The following is a 19,133-nucleotide window of genomic DNA, read 5'->3' as shown; positions in this document are numbered from 1 at the left end:
AAAGAAAGCTGTAGCCATCCCTTCCCACCAGCCAACAAGTTCAACTGAGAAACTCACATCCAAGTTTGGTACCTAGGAAGTGTTTAAGAGAAGATAACTAAAGGGAAAGGGGGAGAGTGCTGACACATTGTGAGAATTACAACTGGTGTCACAAAACAATTTGTGTATAAATTTTTTAATGAGAAACTAATTTGCACTGTAAACTTTCACCTAAAGCACAACAAATTTAAAAAAAATAAATAAGCATTTAGCATGATATAAAAAAGGAGATGATATGGCATTTCAGGAGCCGGGCATACATGAATGTTCAGCATTGTTTTGTTTGTTTCTGTTTTTCATACACAATCATTCTTTGATTTAGTCGACAAATACAGAAACATTTTTGTTCCATGAGTTCATCTTTCTAGGGATGAGTGAGCAAGTGTGCGCCAATTTTAGAGCCCACTGTCTGGTAAGAGTGAATTGGAACATTTGGAGCAAAGGAATGCTCTGAGTAGCCTATGGGGAAGGTAAGAAAACAGGTCAGTTCATTCCTCTGGGAGAAATCGTATTTGGAGACAAATTCTCTAAGAGCAGTTGAGACAAAACTTGCTAAATTATTAACAAAGCAGAGAGTATTTTATTCAGAATATTAAATTTTGAATAATTCCCATGCAATATAATTATAGGTCAGCACTATCCTATTGGAATATAGGCAATTAGAATATCTGAAGCCTCAGCTAATTTTTAATACATCATGGGAGAGTCATTATGGATGTTCCAGGGACACTAAGCTCAACGTCATCATATCCAGGGTCCCTTTCTTCTCCCTTGAGCAACCAGGGACTATCTTCTCCCTTCCCAGAATCAGCTGCTCCTGTAAGTAACTGCAGAGAATAGCCTGAAACAGGAAAAGCCTGGTTAGAACTGTGATAAACAGGCCAGAGCCCTATGATGGCAGCACAGTTAAGTACATTGTGATGATAAATCATGCTTGGGGACCCAAAAATGCTCAGGGAGGCCTAGACTATTTAATATTAAGTACAGCAAAGAATGCATCAGGACTATCCTATCAGAATCCAACCCATGTAGGTCTCTTAGGCCTCAGCTTATCTGGAAAACACTGGATCACAGGAGATCTGTGGCCAATGCAGGTGCTCTGTGAAGACCTGTTGCTTGGTCTGCACAATCAGCAAGGATACGGGCCAGTAATGGCAAGACTCATATGCTTCCTTTCACAATAGACAGGTCTGAATTCAGAGCAGGAGACAGGGAGAAGCTTCAGTTCCTCACTAATAATCCAATATATTTTTTTTTTACTCTTGGTGGTCTTGGCCTGTGTTCCCAAATGCTCACAGAAACAATCACAAGATCTCCCGTCAGTTGCCAATAGGGATAAGGTAACTCAGGTTTCACTGTTATTCCCTTCTCAGGAATCAGATTGTCCTCAGATGTATAAACACTCTTCTGTGGAGAATGAATGCTTCACTTGGCCATTGAAATCTCTAGAGCAGATTAGCACTTAGTTTCCCACCAGCTCTGAGTCTACAATCCACCTTCATGGCTTTAATTCTTAAGGCCACCACAGACCTTGTCCATATCAGAGCTGACATATGATAACCATGCCCCTTAGACTATCAAAATGCCCCACAAATGCCAATATTGCAATATTATTTTTAAATCTCCAACTGCTTTTCACATACAAGGCAGCACAAAAATGTTATCAGAACAGTCATAACATTTTTAGATTTGATAAATGTACTCAATCTACAAGTCTTAATACAAGCACATTCAGGATAAGAGTTTGGAAACACAGACACCAAGAATACAGAGTGATTCCTCCCTCCCAAGGAATCTGACAGCATTAATGAAAAGAATATGAACAACTGTGTCCTTTGCCGTGAGACCAGAAGAACCGGATGGAGCCCAGCTACCATTACCGAACGTTTTGATCAAGATTCCATAGGAGAATCCTGATCAAAAGGGAGAAAATGCAGAACAGAATTTCAAATTCTCATAGACTCCAGATTTTCTGGAGCAATGGAGGGTGGATAAACCCCTGAAACTATGGCTCTGAGATAATCTTTAAACCTTAAACCAAAAATATCCCCTGAAGTCTTCTTAAAACCAAACAATAGGTTAGCTTAACTAGTAAAAAAACGGCCTACCTTTAGTGTGTGCTTTTGCTGTTTTTCCTTTTTTTTGTTTATTGTGCTCTAAGTGAAAGTTTACAAATCAAGTCAGTCTCTCACACAAAAACTATACACACTTTGCTACATACTCCCAACTACTCTCCCCCTAATGAAACAGCCCTCTCCCTCCCTCCACTCTCTCTTTTCGTGTCCATTTCACCAACTTCTAACCCCCTCTACCCTCTCACCTCCCCTCCAGGGAGGAGATACCAACATAGTCTCAAGAGTCCACCTAATCCAAGAAGCTCACTCTTCACCAGCATCCCTCTCCAACCCATTGTCCAGTCCAATCCATGTCTGAAGAGTTGGCTTTGGGAATGGTTCCTGTCCTAGGCCAACAGAAAGTCTGGGGGCCATGACCACCAGGGTCCTTTTAGTCTCAGTCAGGCCATTAAGTCTGGCTTTTTACGAGAATTTGGGTCCTGCTCCCTCAGGGGTTCTCTGTTGTGTTCCCTGTCAGGGCAGTCATTGGCTATAGCCGGGCACCATCTAGCTCTTCTGGTCTCAGGCTGATGTAGTCTCTCTTTTATATGGCCCTTTCTGTCTCTTGGGCACGTAATTACCTTGTGTCCTTGGTGTTCTTCAAGCATATGCTCTTTTAAGAACTATATGTATGGGATCAAATTGAGAATAGTAACTCGAGAGTTTAGATAGGAGCCTTAGGGGAAAGTGAGTTTATGTTAATGGGAGAGGAACAAGTCAGAAAAGAAGGGTGAGAATAGCTGCACAACTTTAAGAATGTAATCAGTGTTACTAAATGGTACTTGTAGAAACTATTGCATTGGCGTATGTTCTGTTGTGTATATTCTCAACAACAACAGTAAAATAAATAATAGTTAAGAAAAAAAAGGAATATGGTCAAGGTGATGCTTTCAAACATATGTAGTCACTGCAGGAAGGGTGTGTATTGAAGAGCACAAATTCACTTTGTCCAAGACAGAGACAAAGGACTGCAGTAGAACAACTCACCCTACTCACCTGTCTGAGAGGCCCTGACCCCATTCTTCTCCTCTGGGGGTATGTTCCCCTCACTCATCTGAGAAGCAAGAGGAGCCTCAGGCACTGGCACCTCTTCAGCATCATCATAACCATCACTCCAGACATCAAGACTCTGACCTAGGGCTCAAAGGACAGACAAAGGGATCAGCTGAAACTACAATAAATGGTTTGGCCTAGGTAATATCTGAAGTCTCCCTGACCCAGAAATTTTGATGGTTGATAGAGACACCATCCAGTCCATATATTAACAAATCTCTTCCAAAGCCAAATATTTCATTTTGATGTGCATATAAATCAGGAAAATGACCCAAATATCTCAATAGTTCTTCATTAAAAGTACATATTTCAAAAAGACTCTCACACCAATGAGCATTATAGAAGATTTGTCAGATTATGCTATCCAAATGTTATTTTTTAAAATACAGTCCAGCAATGTCTGACTGCATATATATCTATGGACCCATAAGGTTATACTATATGGTATATGGTGTTCACACAACATCCAAATCACATAAGATCCTGTTTCACAGAACGTATCACGGACATTAAGCAATGCAGGACGTGATGTGTGCATGTGGTGACTGAGCAAGAGTGGTTCTGGAAACCAATCTGAACATGAAGCATCACAGAGCAGTCAGAGAAAGGGAAGGCCAGACCCCAGCTGGAGACAAAAGGTCCCTCTAACGCCAGTCAAAGGAAGACTGTTCCCCTCAGGATCTCATCTCTACAAGGGAAATTCCTCTTGCCCCAATACCGAGCCAAGGCAGATCCACCTCTACTGCCTGGAGTGGATTTATAGTCACTGTTGTCCTCATCTTCCCCTGTGTAATATGGCAGTTTAGGTACTGAGTCATCTGACAGGGACCCTAATGTGAAGAAAAACATCACAAACACAAACATAGCAAACTTTCTGACATTTGTAGGCCCTGTGGCAAATAAGTTCTGAGGCTTCAGATTTGACTCCTGTAGTGTCAAGAGAAAGTACAGCTCTTATGGGCTCTGGAGTACTCAGTGCCTGTGGCCTTGGACAGGGCTGCCTCTGCAAGGTTGGGATAGAGGTGGGGTTTGTAGGTGCTGAGAAGACTGGACTCCCATCTAGCAGGTGGTTGACAACCAGAGGTCCCAGGTAAACAAAGTAGAGACACACACCTGAGCCTGGAAGCAGGTCCTCTTTCGTTGATGTTACAAGGTAATCTATCTCCTCGTACACAGGTTCATTGAGAGCGTCCTCAAAACTGGATGAGGCTAAGGAAGTGATCAGCAGGTCAAATTGCCAGTTGAGACACCCCTCAACCAACAGGCTAAGCCCTCATGCTCCCCAATGCTCACCCTTGGAGAAATTCCCCAGGGCTGCCAGGATCCGTGTATGGCCTCTCGCTCAGTGCACTGTATCTGCAACTTCTGACCTGGTCTGACCCTGTAACCACAGCTCAGCTTCTACTCTTTCTTTCCTCACACAGGAGGCTATGATTGATAAGTGCTCACACCCCAATCCTCAGAACATCTGCATATCCAGCCCTTGGAGCTTAAAGGGGGCATATGGAGCTGTGCAACCTAATAAGCTGAGAATGGAGACCTTGCCCAGTTTCTCTCTTGTTACGCCTTGCCCCATTCCCAGCCCCAGACATTTTCCATGTTACCCAGTGCCCCCTAGGGCTCACCTTTGCGCTGTGCTCTCTGTTTGTGCAACTGAGTTCCCAAGAAGGTAAGGACCAGGAAGAGAAGGGCCCCCAGAATGAGGCAGAGGATCCCAGGCAGGGAGAAGATGCCAGAGGCAGGGACTGAGCCTGAACTGGTGCCTAAGGAGAAAAAAGGGCCATGAGGTTTTAGAGAGGATCATAAGCCAAGGAGAACCCCCTCATCCTAGTCACCTGCTGAGTCCTCAGAACCATGAAGTCACCAGTTCAGATACAGTGGTTCTGCCTGAACCCCAAGATAGGACCAACTCAGGACTTGCGCTGAGCTGTGTCAACCGTCTTCTGAGCCTGGTCCAAAGGGAATTCTGTACCGTGAATTCAGGCAAATCTTAGGATCTTCATAGCTGACACAACTTAATAAGGCTATGAACCAGTTGCAGAGGAGTTGACTCTGACTCACGGAGACAATATGTGTATCAGAGTTGAGCTGCGCTCCACAGGGTTTTCTTTTTTTTTAATAATCTATTGTATTTTGTTGTTGTTGTTCAGAATATACAAAGTAAAAAACATACACTAATTCAAGTTTCTACAAGCACAATTCAGTGACATCGATGACATTCTTTGAGTTGTGCAACCATTCTCACCCTTCTTTTCTGAGTTGTTCCTCTCCCACTAACATAAATTCACTGCCCCTTTAGGTTCCTATCTAATCTTTCATGTCGCTATTGTCAATTTGATCTCATACAGATAGTTCTTAAAAGCTTAAAAGAGCATAATGCTCAAGGAAGACCTTTTTTACTAGTTAAGCTAAATTATTGTTTGGTTTTAAGAAAACTTCAGGGTACATTTTTGTTTTAAGGTTTTCAAGGTTTCAGGAAGTCTGGAGTCCATGAGAACTTGAAATTCTGTTCTCCATTTTCTCCCTTTTGGTCAGGATTCTTCTATGTAATCTTTGATCAAAACGTTCAGTAATAGTAGCCAGGCACCATCCAGTTCTTCTGGTCTCATGACAAAGGAGGCAGTTGTTCATGGAGGTAATTAGCCACACATTGCATATTCTCCTCCTCTTCCTTACTCGCCTTCTTCATCTGTTGCTCCAGGTAAATAGAGACCAACTACTGTGCCTTGGATGGCCACTTGTAAGCTTTTAAGACCCCATGCACTACACAACGAACTAAGATGTAGAAGCGAAGCACTAAACATGTTATTAGGCAAATTATCTGGGGCCCTATAGGGTTTTCAATGGTTGATTTTTTGGAAGTAGATTGCCAGACCTTCTTCTGTGGTGTCTCCGGATGGTCTAAGCAGCCAAGTTAAGTTCTAACTTCTATGTTACCCATTTGTACCAATCGGGGACTCCAATAAGGCTATAAACCCTTGGTAATCAAGCCTTTCCTGTGTTAATATAATTTTGCAAGATATATGTAGATTCCGCAGTGCAGGTCCCTGGAAATCCAAGTATCTTCGCTATCACACGGTTCAAAGCGGCAAAACCACTTACCTCCAAGGATAGAGGGAGATGTTGTCTTCTCACTTGCAGAGAAGAGAAGAAAAATGGGACCACTGTACTGGATTGGCCCAGAAAAACCATCAGGTCACACCTACCATCGCCGATACTTCCTTCTCTCCCAGATCCAAGGACATAAGACCACAGCGTCCTCAAAATCAGAGCACAGGGCAGCAGGTTGGCCCAGGAAGTGCTTCTGGAGACAAACGCATCTCCTTCAGCCTTAGCCCTCTCTCCTGCCCGTCCACTCACTCACCAGAGCACCTCACTCCAGCATCCTCCTCATACTTGCATTTGCTCTGCCCCCAGGGCTGGGCAGCACAGGCGCATAGGGAGGACTCCTTGCCCCTGCACACACCTCATCCAGCCAGATGCTTCCATTTCCTGCCATAACTTACTGGGGCTATAAACATCTGGTAACCAGAACTTTCATGTGATAATATGGTTAATTTTTCCAGAAATATGTAGATTACAGAGTAGAGGTCCCTGAATATCTGAGTTTCTCCTCTATCACTTGGCCTGGAGCAGAAAAATCACTTACCTCTAAAAGTTGGGGAAGATGGTGTCCTCTTACCTGAAGAGAAGAGAAGAGAAGGAAAATGGGACCACTGTACTGGGTTGGCCTGGAAAAACCATCTCGTCATACCTACCATCCCTGGCACTTCTTTCTCACTCAGATCCCAGGAGACAAGACCACAGCCTCTCCAAAGTCAGAGCACAGGGCAGCAGGTAGGCCCAGGAAGTGCTTCTGGAGACAAACTCACATCTCCTTCAGCCTTAGCCCTCTTTCCTGCCCCTTCACTCACCAGAGCACCTCACTCCAGCATCTTCCTCGTGCTTGCAGTTGCTCTGCCCCCAGGGCTGGGCGGCACAGGCCCACAGGGAGGACTCCTTGCCCCTGCACCGCACCTCATCCAGCCAGATGCTTCCATTTCCTGGGCCAAATGCAGCCTCTCGCAGGGCTTCCAGAGCAGAGCCACAGCCCAGCTGCTGACACACCACCTCGGCCTCTGCCAGACTCCAGGAGTCATCGCACACTGTGCCCCAGGAGCCGTTGTGCCAAATCTCCACTCGCCCTGAGCATGTGGTGTCTCCTCCTCTGAGTCGAAGCTTCTCTTTGTCTGGAAAGGCAGCAAAACTTTCTGTTACTGGCCCGGTGGGAGGAAGGAGTCCTGAGAACCGACAAGGGAAGTGGGAGGGGCTGAAGTACCTGTGCAGGGGGCAGCAGTGGGACAGCTCTTGGATTTCTTTCCTGCAGAAACAGACAATGGGGAAAAGATGGATCAGGGAGATCTAGGGCTATCAAGTGTTCATTAGGTTGGACTGTTTCAGGAGAGGGCTCCCTAAGTTGAATGAGGGGAAAATCACAAGCGTAGAGAAACCAGAGGCTTCATATCAAATTCAACAGGTGAACAACTGAGGTATATATTGGTGTCTCATATTTTTTTCTTGAGCTGTGGCTTCATGAGTTAAAAAAAATCGTGTGATGGCACAAACAGAATTTTGGGCTATGGAGCTGGCCTCATTGCTAAGGAGGGATTTAAGATCGTTTTTTATTTTTAAAGAAATTAAGGAGGTGAACAAATATGAAGAACCCTTCCATTCCCAATGATCCTGTGTTTGATTGCCTGATGTCACAGAGTAGCTATCTGTACTCTGATTAATGTAAAATTGAGAGATTTATTGAAAGTAAAGGGATAGCTTGAGCTGGGGATAGACTAACCTCTGTGCAGTGGATTCCAATAATCGAATATGGTGACTTGGCAGTGATGTTTTATAAGGGGGAATAAAGGACATGAAGTACAGTACTTGATTGGTATTTACAAACTCAGATCATTGAAAGACATTACTTGATTAGTAATTACAAGTTTAGATCATTGAAAGACATTGCTCCATTGGTAGCAGATCATTTTAAGGTGGAACTTCCTGTGGCAGGAACTCATAAGGCAGGACTTTCTATAGCAGAAGCTCTTAAGGCGATTGGCTTAAAAGGATATATGTGTCTCTCTTAGATTGGTTACAATGTGCTAATCATAAGAGTACGTGAGGGGTGGTGGTGGTGGTTGTAGTGTATTTATGTCTTCGTTACCAGACATTCCTTTCTTAGAGGAGTTGCAGTGTAGTTACATCATCATTGCAGGACATTTCTTAGTTTCATGATTATGTCTGCATGGAAAATGGCTGTTGCTAGGGCAGAAATGAAATTAGCCACATAGGAGTCACACTGAAATCTCATGCCTGCCACTTCAGACCTTCTCAGGTACCTCAGATTTTAAAATTCCCTTACACACTGAGAAGGGGTGAAGTTTGAGTTTCTTCGAAAGAGAGTTCCTAAACTTTCAGATCCTGTTGACCTGTGTGTTGCAGTGTGATGGGTGCCTGTGCCTCCTCCCAAACTCCAAGTACCTAGGGCTGGCAAAATCTCTGATGGGAAGATGCCCATGGAGTTCTGAGGGTGGTAGAACTCAAAGTTTGGGGTTGAGAGAGAGAAAAGTTCCTCGTAATGTCATGACATTAAAGGAAGGCAACTTCTAGTTGGGCCACATTGTCTGAGTCAGCTAAGAGTCCAGGACCAGTGTCCACCATGAAGGACTGATGACGCTTGCTCTCACCAACTCTCCTCCCCACTTTCCTAGATTGGTAACTCCCGGTCAGGATCTCACTGTTGTAAATCAATACAACCCTACACTACCTGTGCTCATCATCTCTATCAAATCACTGTAATTTTATTTTCATAAAACTCATAACCACTTGAAAGTATTGTTTATTTCTTTATTGGTTTAAATCAGCCACCGCCACACCAAAAAAATCAAAGCAAGGACCTTGGCTGCATTATTCATTTCTCTAGTTCCTAGAATACTAGGTTCATAGTAGGGCTACAACAAATATTTACTTGCTAAAAAGATAGATGAAGGTATGAGAAGGTATTCTAAACTGAATCATAGTTTCCATTTTCTCTCTTCTCCATTATTAAACTACGAAAAGAACTGTGGATCAATGTTTACTCTTTGTTATTAACTAGCTCTTCTAACTCCTTTATAAGTTAACAAGTGAATGGAATAAACTGGGTGTATAAAAGTTTTTTTTTTTTTCCCTATTAAAAGCTCATGAGCCATATACACATTATTCTGGAATGCACAAAAGTAAATAATAGACTACATCGAGAGAAAAATATGTATCCTATTTGTATACTTCATAAATTAAGAATGAAAGAAAATCTAAGTGATGCCTTCATGTTTTTGGCATGATATGTAGAACAGGAAAATGGGCGAAGTTTATGCTCACGGAGAGGGAGATGAAACATTAAAAGCAGGATTTAAAAATGTTTAGAAAGCCAGGGGATAAGTACAATATCGATATGTAGAAAAAGACAAAAAATTTCGAGTGACATTGATTTTGTACACAGAGGGATAATTATACAGAATGGACAAATAACACAAAGACCCTGTTACTAAGAAAATGCATAAAATAAAAAAGACCAAAACCACATGCTAATTCACAGAAAAACCTAGAATTTGAAGACGACAAGAAAATATAGCATTTCACAGAAAACAAATATAGTTGGGGTAGACAATTTGTTAGAAAAATCTCAGAATTGATATGTTCTTTCTGTATCATTCCATAAAACCACACGACTTATTCAGAATTCTCTTCTGGAATTTTTCTGAAATTCAATCTCCTAACTTCTGCTGGATGTCTGCTCTCTTTCAGACTCAGAGTTCTTCCTATCACCAGTTCTAATGAAATGATCTCTGGTCTCTCAAGAGGAAAACAGAAACAGGAAGTCAAAAAGATATAAGCACAGAGATGGTGAATAATAGATTGCTCAGAATTGAACAATTCAATTCAAGGTAGAGCAAAGAAAGAGGAATCAATAAAGTCTATTGAGGACAGCAATTGGTGAGGCAGGAAGAAGAAAACCCTAGGGGAGTATGGTTTCAGGAAATCCTAGAAAAGAATGAGTTGAAAGAAGGAGAAAGGAATCAACATTATCAAACTTAGAATCAAAGTCCTTCAGAAAACGGGGGAACGGGGTGGAATTTAGAAACTAAGTACGAACATTACCAAATAAAGGAGCAAGGGCACCATCTCCCACTCTGAAGAGGAAAAGTGAGTGCAGGTGCAGAGCCATGGGTTCATAGACATGGTGGAAGAAAAATGAGAGAGCTTGCGTACAATTACTTCTATTCTCTCAGAGTAAAGTGAAGCAGATTCAGTTAAGAGTAGTAGTGGATTCAGTTCCTGGTAATTTGAGGTAATACAAGAAAATATGAAATAGCAATTCGAAGGATAGGAAAACAATAGCAGAATGATAAGGCATGCTGATTGCCCTGTAGGGATTTATTCTTCACTTTAAAGTGAGATCAGTAAATGCTGTGTACTTTTTTTCAGCATACTCCAATAGCTTGGGTCTAGGCAGGGATATGCAGATCGTAGAGTTTTCCAGTCCGTGGGGTTTAGCTAGGTGAGTTTCAATAGAGGAAAAGTGTGGCAAGGGAGTTAAAGGTGGTGGCAAGGGAGTGAATGCAATAACAGACCATGAAATTTAAACAGGTGAGCAAGAAATTGCAGGCACAAGAGGGATGATGGTAATGAAAAAATATTGCAGATACATTGGAGATTGAATGTCTCCATGAGGAAGAATTACCTAAGATAAAATAAAGATAATAGTCAAATGCAGTATACTTTAAATCTAGATATCTGAAGTGGTATAGTTATGGATGATAAAAAAATATATAACAATGTGAAATACAGAATTACATGAGTTATAACAGAACACGGGTGGAGGAAAGCTGGATAGGTTGTCTGCATGAAATGTTGAAATTGGAAATAGCGGTGAGAGAAACAGGATGGAGAGAAAGCACACAAGACTGGTTCTGAAATCTTTGGTGAATGACGAAGGATGATCAGCAGGTGAGTAGAAGACTCTAAGGACATGAAGAGAATAGTGTATGTCAATGGCATAAATTTCAAAAGATTTGTGAATTTAAAAATAATTTCAGAGCAGAAATGTTTTGGAGTTTCAGCGGGGATCAAAGAAGATGCTGATGCCACTTCTAGACCTAGAGGAAAGTGGATTATATGAAAAGTAAACAGCCTCTATTTGCAAGGTTGTAGGGAAAGCGCTGTCACTAGGGGCTACGCAGGCTTTGTTTAGAGTAAGAAGGTAAACTTAAAGATATAGGGAATTTTGTTAATATCCAGTAGAAAAAAAATCAAGAGACACCGGCAAATTACTTTAGTAGGGCAAGAGGGCAAAGAGTAATACTGGCCAGATTTGTGGATTATCAAAGTATCATGAGAATGAGGGTCCAGATTTTGAGGGTGAACTTGGAGTCTTGGGCTTCTAATGAAGACTGATGTAAGGATGAGAGGCTTGACGGTATTGTTCTGAGGGTTGTTTATAAGATATGTAGTTATCTTTTGCATCTAGAAGTTTAGATGTCCTTTAACTCTAGAAATTATGGGGAGACTGTGTCACTGGCCTCTTCAGCATAAGCCTAAGAAACTCTGGCTCCTGCCCACCCCTTCAGGCCATCAAGCTTCATTTTCCCTAATGTTCCCCCTGCTCAGCCATCTTGGGCTTCTTTCAGTTTCTCAAATACACCATGCTCTTTCCCACTCCGTGACCTTTCCACTTGCTTTTCCTCTGGCCAAAACATCCTTTTATCCTTTTTTCTCTTTGATGACTATGACTCAATGGCAACAGGTAAAGCTCATCTTTTAGGATTTTGCTAAAGCATCCCTCTTCAGAGAATCTGTCACTTGTCCTTCCCAACATATTTACTCAATAGATCTTTATCATTAGGTTGAAATCGTCTGAGGAGTTACACATATATCCTCTCCTGCTTTCTATCCTCATGCGTGTAACTGGACCTTGCAAATAATTTGTTGTTAAGTGCCGTTGAGTTGATTCTGACTCATAGAGAGCCTATGTGCAACGGAATTAAACACTGCCCAGTCCTGCGCCATCCTTGCAATCACTGCTGTGCTAGAGCCCACTGTTGCAGCCACTGTGTCAATCCACAGTGGTTGAGGGTCTTCCTCTTTTTCGCTGACTCTACTTTACCAAGCATGATGTCCTTCTCCACGGACTGGTCCCTCCTGATAACATGTCCAAAGTATGTAAGACTAAGTCTCACCATCCTTGCTTCCAAGGAGCATTCTAGCTGTACTTCTTCCAGTAAAGATCTGTAGACTTATCACCTAACTCAGAAAGTGTGAACATCACAAAATGCATTGCAGATTGGAAAGGACAGTGCTTTGGAACTGGGCATATTGGATGGATATAAAGTTCTGGCACTTGTTAGCAAAGAGACTCTGAGCATATCACTGAAGCTCTATTAACATCAGTTTCCTCAAATGAATAATGACTGTCATCATACTTAATTAATAGTCTTTTGTGAAAATTAATTGCTATTCTCCGTATAGGAATTTAGCAAAATGCTAAGTGCATTGAATTGCGTCCCCCCCAAAATGTGTGTCAACTTGGCTAGGCCATGATTCCTAGTATTGTGTGATTGTCCACCATTTTGTCATCTGATGTGATTTTCCTATGTGTTGTAAATCCTACCTCTATGATGTCACTGAAGCAGGATTGGAGACAATTATGTTAATGATGCAGAACTCAATCTACAAGATTAGGTTGTGTCTTGAGACAATCTCTTTTGAGATATAAAAGAGAGAAGCGAGCAGGGAGATAGGGAGACCTCGTATCACGAAGAAAGCAGCGCCGGGAACAGAGTGCCAGGAGTGCCTACGCTGAAAAGCTCCTAAGCCAGGGGAAGATGGATGACAAGGACCTTCCCCCAGAACTGACAGAGAAAGCCTTCCCCTGGGGCTGGCACCCTGAATTGGGATGTCTAGACTGTGGGAGAATAAACTTCTGTTTGTTAAAGCCGCCCATTTGTGATATTTCTGTTACAGCAGCACTAGATAACTAAGACATAAAATCTGTTGATGACGAGTTGATTCCAGCTCATAGCGACCCTATTGGACAGAGTAGAACTGCTCCATAGGGTTTCCAAGGAGCACTTGGTGGATTTGAACTGTCAACCTTTTGGCTAGCAGCTGAACTCCTAACCACTACACCACCAGGATTTCCAAACTAAAACATAAACCAAAAAGCTCACTGTCATCGAGTCAATTCTGACTCATAGCAACCCTATAGGACAGAGTAGAACTGCCCCATAGAGTTTCCAAGGAGCGCCTGGTGGATTTGAACTGCCAGCCTTTTGGTTAGTAGCCGTAGCTCTTAACCACTGTGCCACCAGTGTTTCCAACTAAAATATACTCATTAGAAATTAAGGTTCATCTCTTGTCTTCCTTATTTGAGGTAATAAGCTCCAGTGAACAAAATTTAAGTTTCCAACACAGTACAAGGTCAAGATGCCCATGTCTTCTATTCAGTCTCCCAGGTGTTTTAACTTAAAGTGCTGTCAGGCCTGAACACCACCCCCCCGCCCCGTTTTTTTTTTTTTTCAGAACATGCTATGGTTTGGGTTTCAAGATTTGACATTCTCTTTGGATAGATACATTTTGTAGGCTTAATCTGAAATTTAAGCCACACCATTAAAATATAATTTGCAAAAACAAGCACATTGAAGGATGGTAAAAGGATGGTATAAAAAAAAAAAAGTCTACCCAAATTCAGATAAATAAGTCACCTGCACAAGTGATGTGAGCTGCTTCCTTCGGGGAGCATGATCTGTCGTTCCAGGGTTCAGAAAGACACTGCCACAGGGTGGTGTCACTTTTCTGACACTGGATTCCATCCACCCAAAGAGGCTGAGAGACTGCCCTGATACCAGCAGAAATATTGAGCTCTCCAGTGTCCCCACAGCCCAACTGCCTACAGATCACAGACACGGTGGTGGGCTCCATTGGGCTTCTGCAGACACCGCCCCACGTCCCATTGTAGAAGACCTCCAGCCAGCCAGCACAGTCATGCTCATCACTCACCAGCCTGAGGGCCAGGGACTCTGAAAATAGAGATGGAAAGAATGAGGGCACTGGGACCCAGTGTGGCTGACTTAGTGCTGTGATCCTTCATCTCCAGGGGATGGAACCGCTTATCTTCAGACACTGCAGGGGAGCTTCTCACTTGGAAGGAATTCATACATTCCTTTCTGATCTCTTTTCTTAATCAGAGTTTAATCACGTGTGCCCTGCTGTCTCTCATTATAGGGACTGGAACAACTGAGGTGAGGTGAAGCAGCCCTCCAGATATTCATCAGCTTCGGGGAGATGCACTAATACACACAAAACATGGGTGGGGATTTGCAAGCCATTTAGTTTTCTTTTTTTACTACTTCTGAAATATACATGCTGCCTTTATCTGGAACACTAGAAAAAAATCTTGTCAAATGAAATCACTGCAGGTAGAAATCCATCATTCACAGCTATTTGAATACCAAGCATCATGGCAGGCTCACTTCCCTTAGTTAGGCTAATTCAGCTCATGTTCCCCAAGGGGCTAGGCCCACCCTCTGTGGAGCTCCTCACTGCCTCCCCCAATGTGGGCACATGGACAGCAGACCTGAACAAATGACCCCTGCATCCTCCTTGTGCCTGCAGTCGTGCTGCCCCCAGCCCTGGGAAGGGCACTTCCACACATGGGACTCCTTTCCTGTGCATTTCAGTTCATTCATCCAGATGGGTCCTGTTCCTTCCCCGAAATGAGCAGAACCAACAGCATTAATGGCCACTCCACAGCCCAGCTGTCTGCACACCACGTGGGCATCCTTCATGTCCCAGCTGTCATCACAGACTGTGCCCCAGGAACCCTGATGAAAGATCTCCACTCTCCCATCACAGCTACTGCTCCCGTCCACCAGGCGGAGCCACCTGCTCTCTGAGGAGAGAGAGTCATGTCAGTGGGGGATTTATACAGAATGAGAAAAAGTTCTGGTGGTGTGGGACCACTCACCTGAGCAGTTGGCAGCACTGTCTTCTGAGGCTGCACCGCCCGCTGGGTGAGACACAGAGCTGTTGTGTGGGAGAAGAAGCTGGGTCTGGTTTCCTGCAAAGGGCATACCATTCAGCAGGACCAGCTATATAATTTGTAGAACTCAGTGCAAAGTAAAATATGGGGTCACTTTTTCAAAAACTATGAAGGATTTCAAGACAGTGACAGAAGAGCATTAAACTACGTGTGGGCCCTTCTAAGGCACAGGTCACACCCCATGAACTCAGCTCTGATGTTCACCTCCATGGGCCTGGGGTTAGAAACATTAGAGCTTAAGAAATGAAGTCAAATAGAACTACCATATGACTCAGCAATTCCACTCCTAGGTATATACCCAAAAGACTTGAAAGCAGGGACTCAAAGAGAGACTGTACACCAGTGCTCATTGAAGCTGCTATTCACAATAGCCAAAAGGTAGGAAGAACCTAAATGCCCATCAGCAGATGAATGGATAAACAAAATGTGGCACATACATACAGTGGAATACTACTCAGCCTGAAAGAGAAATGAAGTCTTCATAGGTGTTACAGTATGGATGAAGCTTGAAGATATTATGCTGAGTGAAATAAGTCAGTCACAAAAGGACAAATATTTTATGACCTCGCTTATATAAAAAGACAAGAATAGGCAAATGTATAGAGACCAAAGTTCCTTAGTGGCTACCAGGGGCAGGAGAAAGGGTGAAAGAGAGGGTTATCGCTTATGGAGTGATGAGTTTCAGTTTATGGTGATGAAAAAATCACATTGATTAAGGGTAGGGTTACATAGCCAATTAACGTAATTGCAGTAATAAGTTATATACCTGTAAAAAGTTAAACTGCCAAAAGTTGTGTGATAGGTATATTTACAACAACGACACACATACACACACGAAAAGTAGCTGCTGAGTCTGCTTATGCACAGCCAGATAGCTCATGGGATTTGACTCCTTGGTTTGGAGGTTTAAGGTAGTGGTTTCATGGGACATCCCAGTTAACTGGTCTAATAAGGTATTTAGTGCTTCTGTTCTACTTCCTAGTTCATTGTGTAGTGCCTGGGGCCTTAAAAGCTTGCAAGCTGCCATCCAAGGCGCAAATGGTCTCTATTCGCCTGTAACAACAGAGAAAGAAGCAGAGTCAGGAAAAGGAGGAGGAAATGGAATGTGTGGTTAATTGCTTCCACAACCAACTAACTGCCCGTTATGAGACCAGAACTGGATGGTGCCCAGCAACCATTTATCGAAAGTTTTGACTAAAGATTCTACAGAAGAATCCTTATCAAAAGGGGGAAAAGGCAGAATTTCAAATTCTCATGGACTCCAGATTTTCTGGAGCTATGGAGGCTAGAGAAACCCCCAAAAGTATTGCCCTGAGAAAATCTTTAAACCTTAAACCAAAAATATCTCCTGAAGTTTTCTTAAAACCAAGCAAGTTTAGCTTAATTAGTAAAGAATATCTTCCTTGAACATTATGCTCTTTTAAGATCTATCTATATGGGATCAAACTGACAACAGCAACTCAAAAGAATAGATAGAAACCTTAGGGGGCAATGAATTTATGTTAACGGAAGAGGAACAACTCAGAAAATGAGGGTGAGAATGGTTGCACAACTCAAAGAACATAATCAATGTCACTGAATTATACATGTAGAAACTTGAATTGGTAGATGTTTTTGCTTGTATATTCTCAACAACAACATCAAAATAAAATAAATTATTTTAAAAAGAAAACAAACCTGCAGCTAAATTTTAAAAAAAGAAAGAAACAGAGTCAAGAGCAGGAGTGAGCAAGTCAGAAGCCACAGAATGAGACCCTCATGCTGGAGCCCACGTGAAATTATTCTTTCCTCAATTACTGCCTGGAGCTGAAAAGTGAATGACCCATGAGAATAGCTAAGGTATCCCTCAGAAATCTTCGCGTATAGCTCCCACCTTCAAGACTCCCTACCCAGGCACATATCCATCAGGGAGAGTCCTAAATGCATCAGCCCTTCATCTGTCTTACCTGAGCAGATCACAGAGGCAGCATCTCCCTGGGAACAGTCAGGATACCCCAAGGCAGTCACAGGGCACTCCCATAAATGGGACTCAGTCCCCGAACAGTGAAACTTGTGCTTCCAAACCTGGCCACTTCCTTCCTGAAAAGGCACTCCTCTTGGGGTGGCAATGGCAACCCCACAGCCACGGTGCTGACAGACGACATTGGCATCTGCCAGATCCCAGAGAGAGTCACAGAGCAGTCCCCATTCTCCAAGAATCTGGATCTCCACTCGGCCCTCACATTCAGAGCCATCCTTAGACACAAGCCGCAGTCCTGTGTATTCTGGGAGAAGGTGACAGGAGTTTCAACAAAACTAAGTGATTTTCTAATTTTAACATAATTGAGGAGAGGAGGAACAGATTAAAGTTCTTCTCTGAGTCTCACCTGAACAGTTGATATGGACAGCCCCACTGTGGGAACAAGTGCCTCCAGGACAGGGCACTCTGGGGCAGAACCAGAGCTCAGGCTCCTGTCCCTCACAGTGGAACTCTTCAGTCCAGACCTGTCCGTGGGCGTCTCTCAAGGGCACGTCCCGCTGGACAGACACAGCCTTGCCACACCGCAGCTCTGCACAGATGACATGGGCAGTGGGGAACGTGAAGTTCCTATCAGACACTGGCATCCATTCTGTTCCAGTATATATTTCAACTCGCCCTGAGCATGGTCCATTCCCACCAGCCAGATGGACAAATCCTGAGGAAGGAAAAGGAAAAAACGTAGTGAGTGCACCTAACCCTTGGGAGATCACCGAGAGTAAACAGCCATAGGAACATTGAGAAAACATGTGTTGTCCTAGAGAGAATGACTCAGGTGCTGAGTTAGATCAAGAAGTAAAAGAGCAAATGTTCATCACAGGGAGAATCAGCCTTCTGTAAATGTAGTTTAATTAAATCAGACAGAACAATGAAAAAAAAAACAGAGTCCCGATAGGACTTCCACAAAGGAAATTGACAATGTCAAGTAACAACTTTGCTATTAGTTCAGAAAAACCTGAATCCCTGGAAAAGGCTATGTGGGACCAGATAGGACCAGGATCAAACTGCTTATTGAATGGACATTCAGCCCGAGTACTGAGATGTGACCTGCAGGATCACTCTGGCAGTTGATTTTAAAAAAAATAGGGTAGAATCTTAAGATGGCTGAGAACTGCTTCCTTCTTCTTACATCCTGTACCTTATAGGTCAAGTATAGGGCCAATGTGAGTTGGTGCAGTGGTAAAGAGCTCAGCAGCTAACCAAAAAGGTTGGCAGTTCCAATCCAGCAGCCATTCCTTGGAAACCCTACGGGGCAGTTCTGCTCTGTACTATAGGGTCACTATGAGTGGGAATCAACTCGATTGCAACAGGTTTGCATTAATAAATGAGCCCTGGTGGCACAGCGGTCAAGTGCTTGGCTGCTAACAAGCGGTTCGAACCCACCAGTCACTCCACGGGAGAAAGATGTGACAGTAAGCTTCTGGAAAGATTACTGCCTTGGAAACCCTATGGAGCAGTTCTACTCCATCCTATGGGGTCACTATGAGCCAGAGTCAAGCCATGGGTTTGGTTTTTGGTTAAAAAAAAATAGTAGTACCTGGTCTCCCATCTAGCACATGAGTTAGAAGGAAAAGAAATTGTGAAGGGTACTGTTAAATTTATACTTTGTCCGCCAGACTTGCTGGAATTAGAGCCTGAAAGATCTCACCTGAAAGCCCCTGTTTGAAATTCCTATTTCCTTTGACCTTGTTGGCTTGCACAAACATTTTGGCTAGTGCACACATCTTGACTAGCCTACTTGCTTAAATGTTTAACTTAGACATTAAACAGGCCTTTCTGAAAAGACAAGATGCACTTT

The 19,133-nt window shown here is 43.1% G+C and overlaps 1 protein-coding gene across 1 annotated transcript in view; it reads right to left on the bottom strand.

Moving 5' to 3' along the window:
* Positions 1-734: 734 nt before the first annotated feature.
* Positions 735-19,133, bottom strand: part of LOC126076233 (antigen WC1.1-like) — a 30,688-nt gene continuing 12,289 nt past the window's right edge. The window contains exons 3-15 of the mRNA XM_049884812.1: positions 17,685-17,993; positions 17,265-17,582; positions 15,244-15,336; positions 14,854-15,168; positions 13,982-14,296; positions 7,525-7,566; positions 7,121-7,435; positions 6,856-6,888; positions 4,832-4,969; positions 4,320-4,415; positions 3,950-4,036; positions 3,150-3,287; positions 735-880 (exon numbers count right to left, since the gene is read on the bottom strand). Coding sequence (XP_049740769.1) covers positions 735-880; positions 3,150-3,287; positions 3,950-4,036; positions 4,320-4,415; positions 4,832-4,969; positions 6,856-6,888; positions 7,121-7,435; positions 7,525-7,566; positions 13,982-14,296; positions 14,854-15,168; positions 15,244-15,336; positions 17,265-17,582; positions 17,685-17,993 — 2,345 coding nt within the window. The remainder of the gene's footprint in view (positions 881-3,149; positions 3,288-3,949; positions 4,037-4,319; positions 4,416-4,831; positions 4,970-6,855; positions 6,889-7,120; positions 7,436-7,524; positions 7,567-13,981; positions 14,297-14,853; positions 15,169-15,243; positions 15,337-17,264; positions 17,583-17,684; positions 17,994-19,133) is intronic.

This window comes from Elephas maximus, chromosome 4 (genome assembly GCF_024166365.1).
Source record: "Elephas maximus indicus isolate mEleMax1 chromosome 4, mEleMax1 primary haplotype, whole genome shotgun sequence".
NCBI lineage: Eukaryota > Metazoa > Chordata > Mammalia > Proboscidea > Elephantidae > Elephas > Elephas maximus.
Note: the sequence above shows the minus strand (reverse complement) of the source record. Positions and strands in the feature narration are given on the sequence as shown.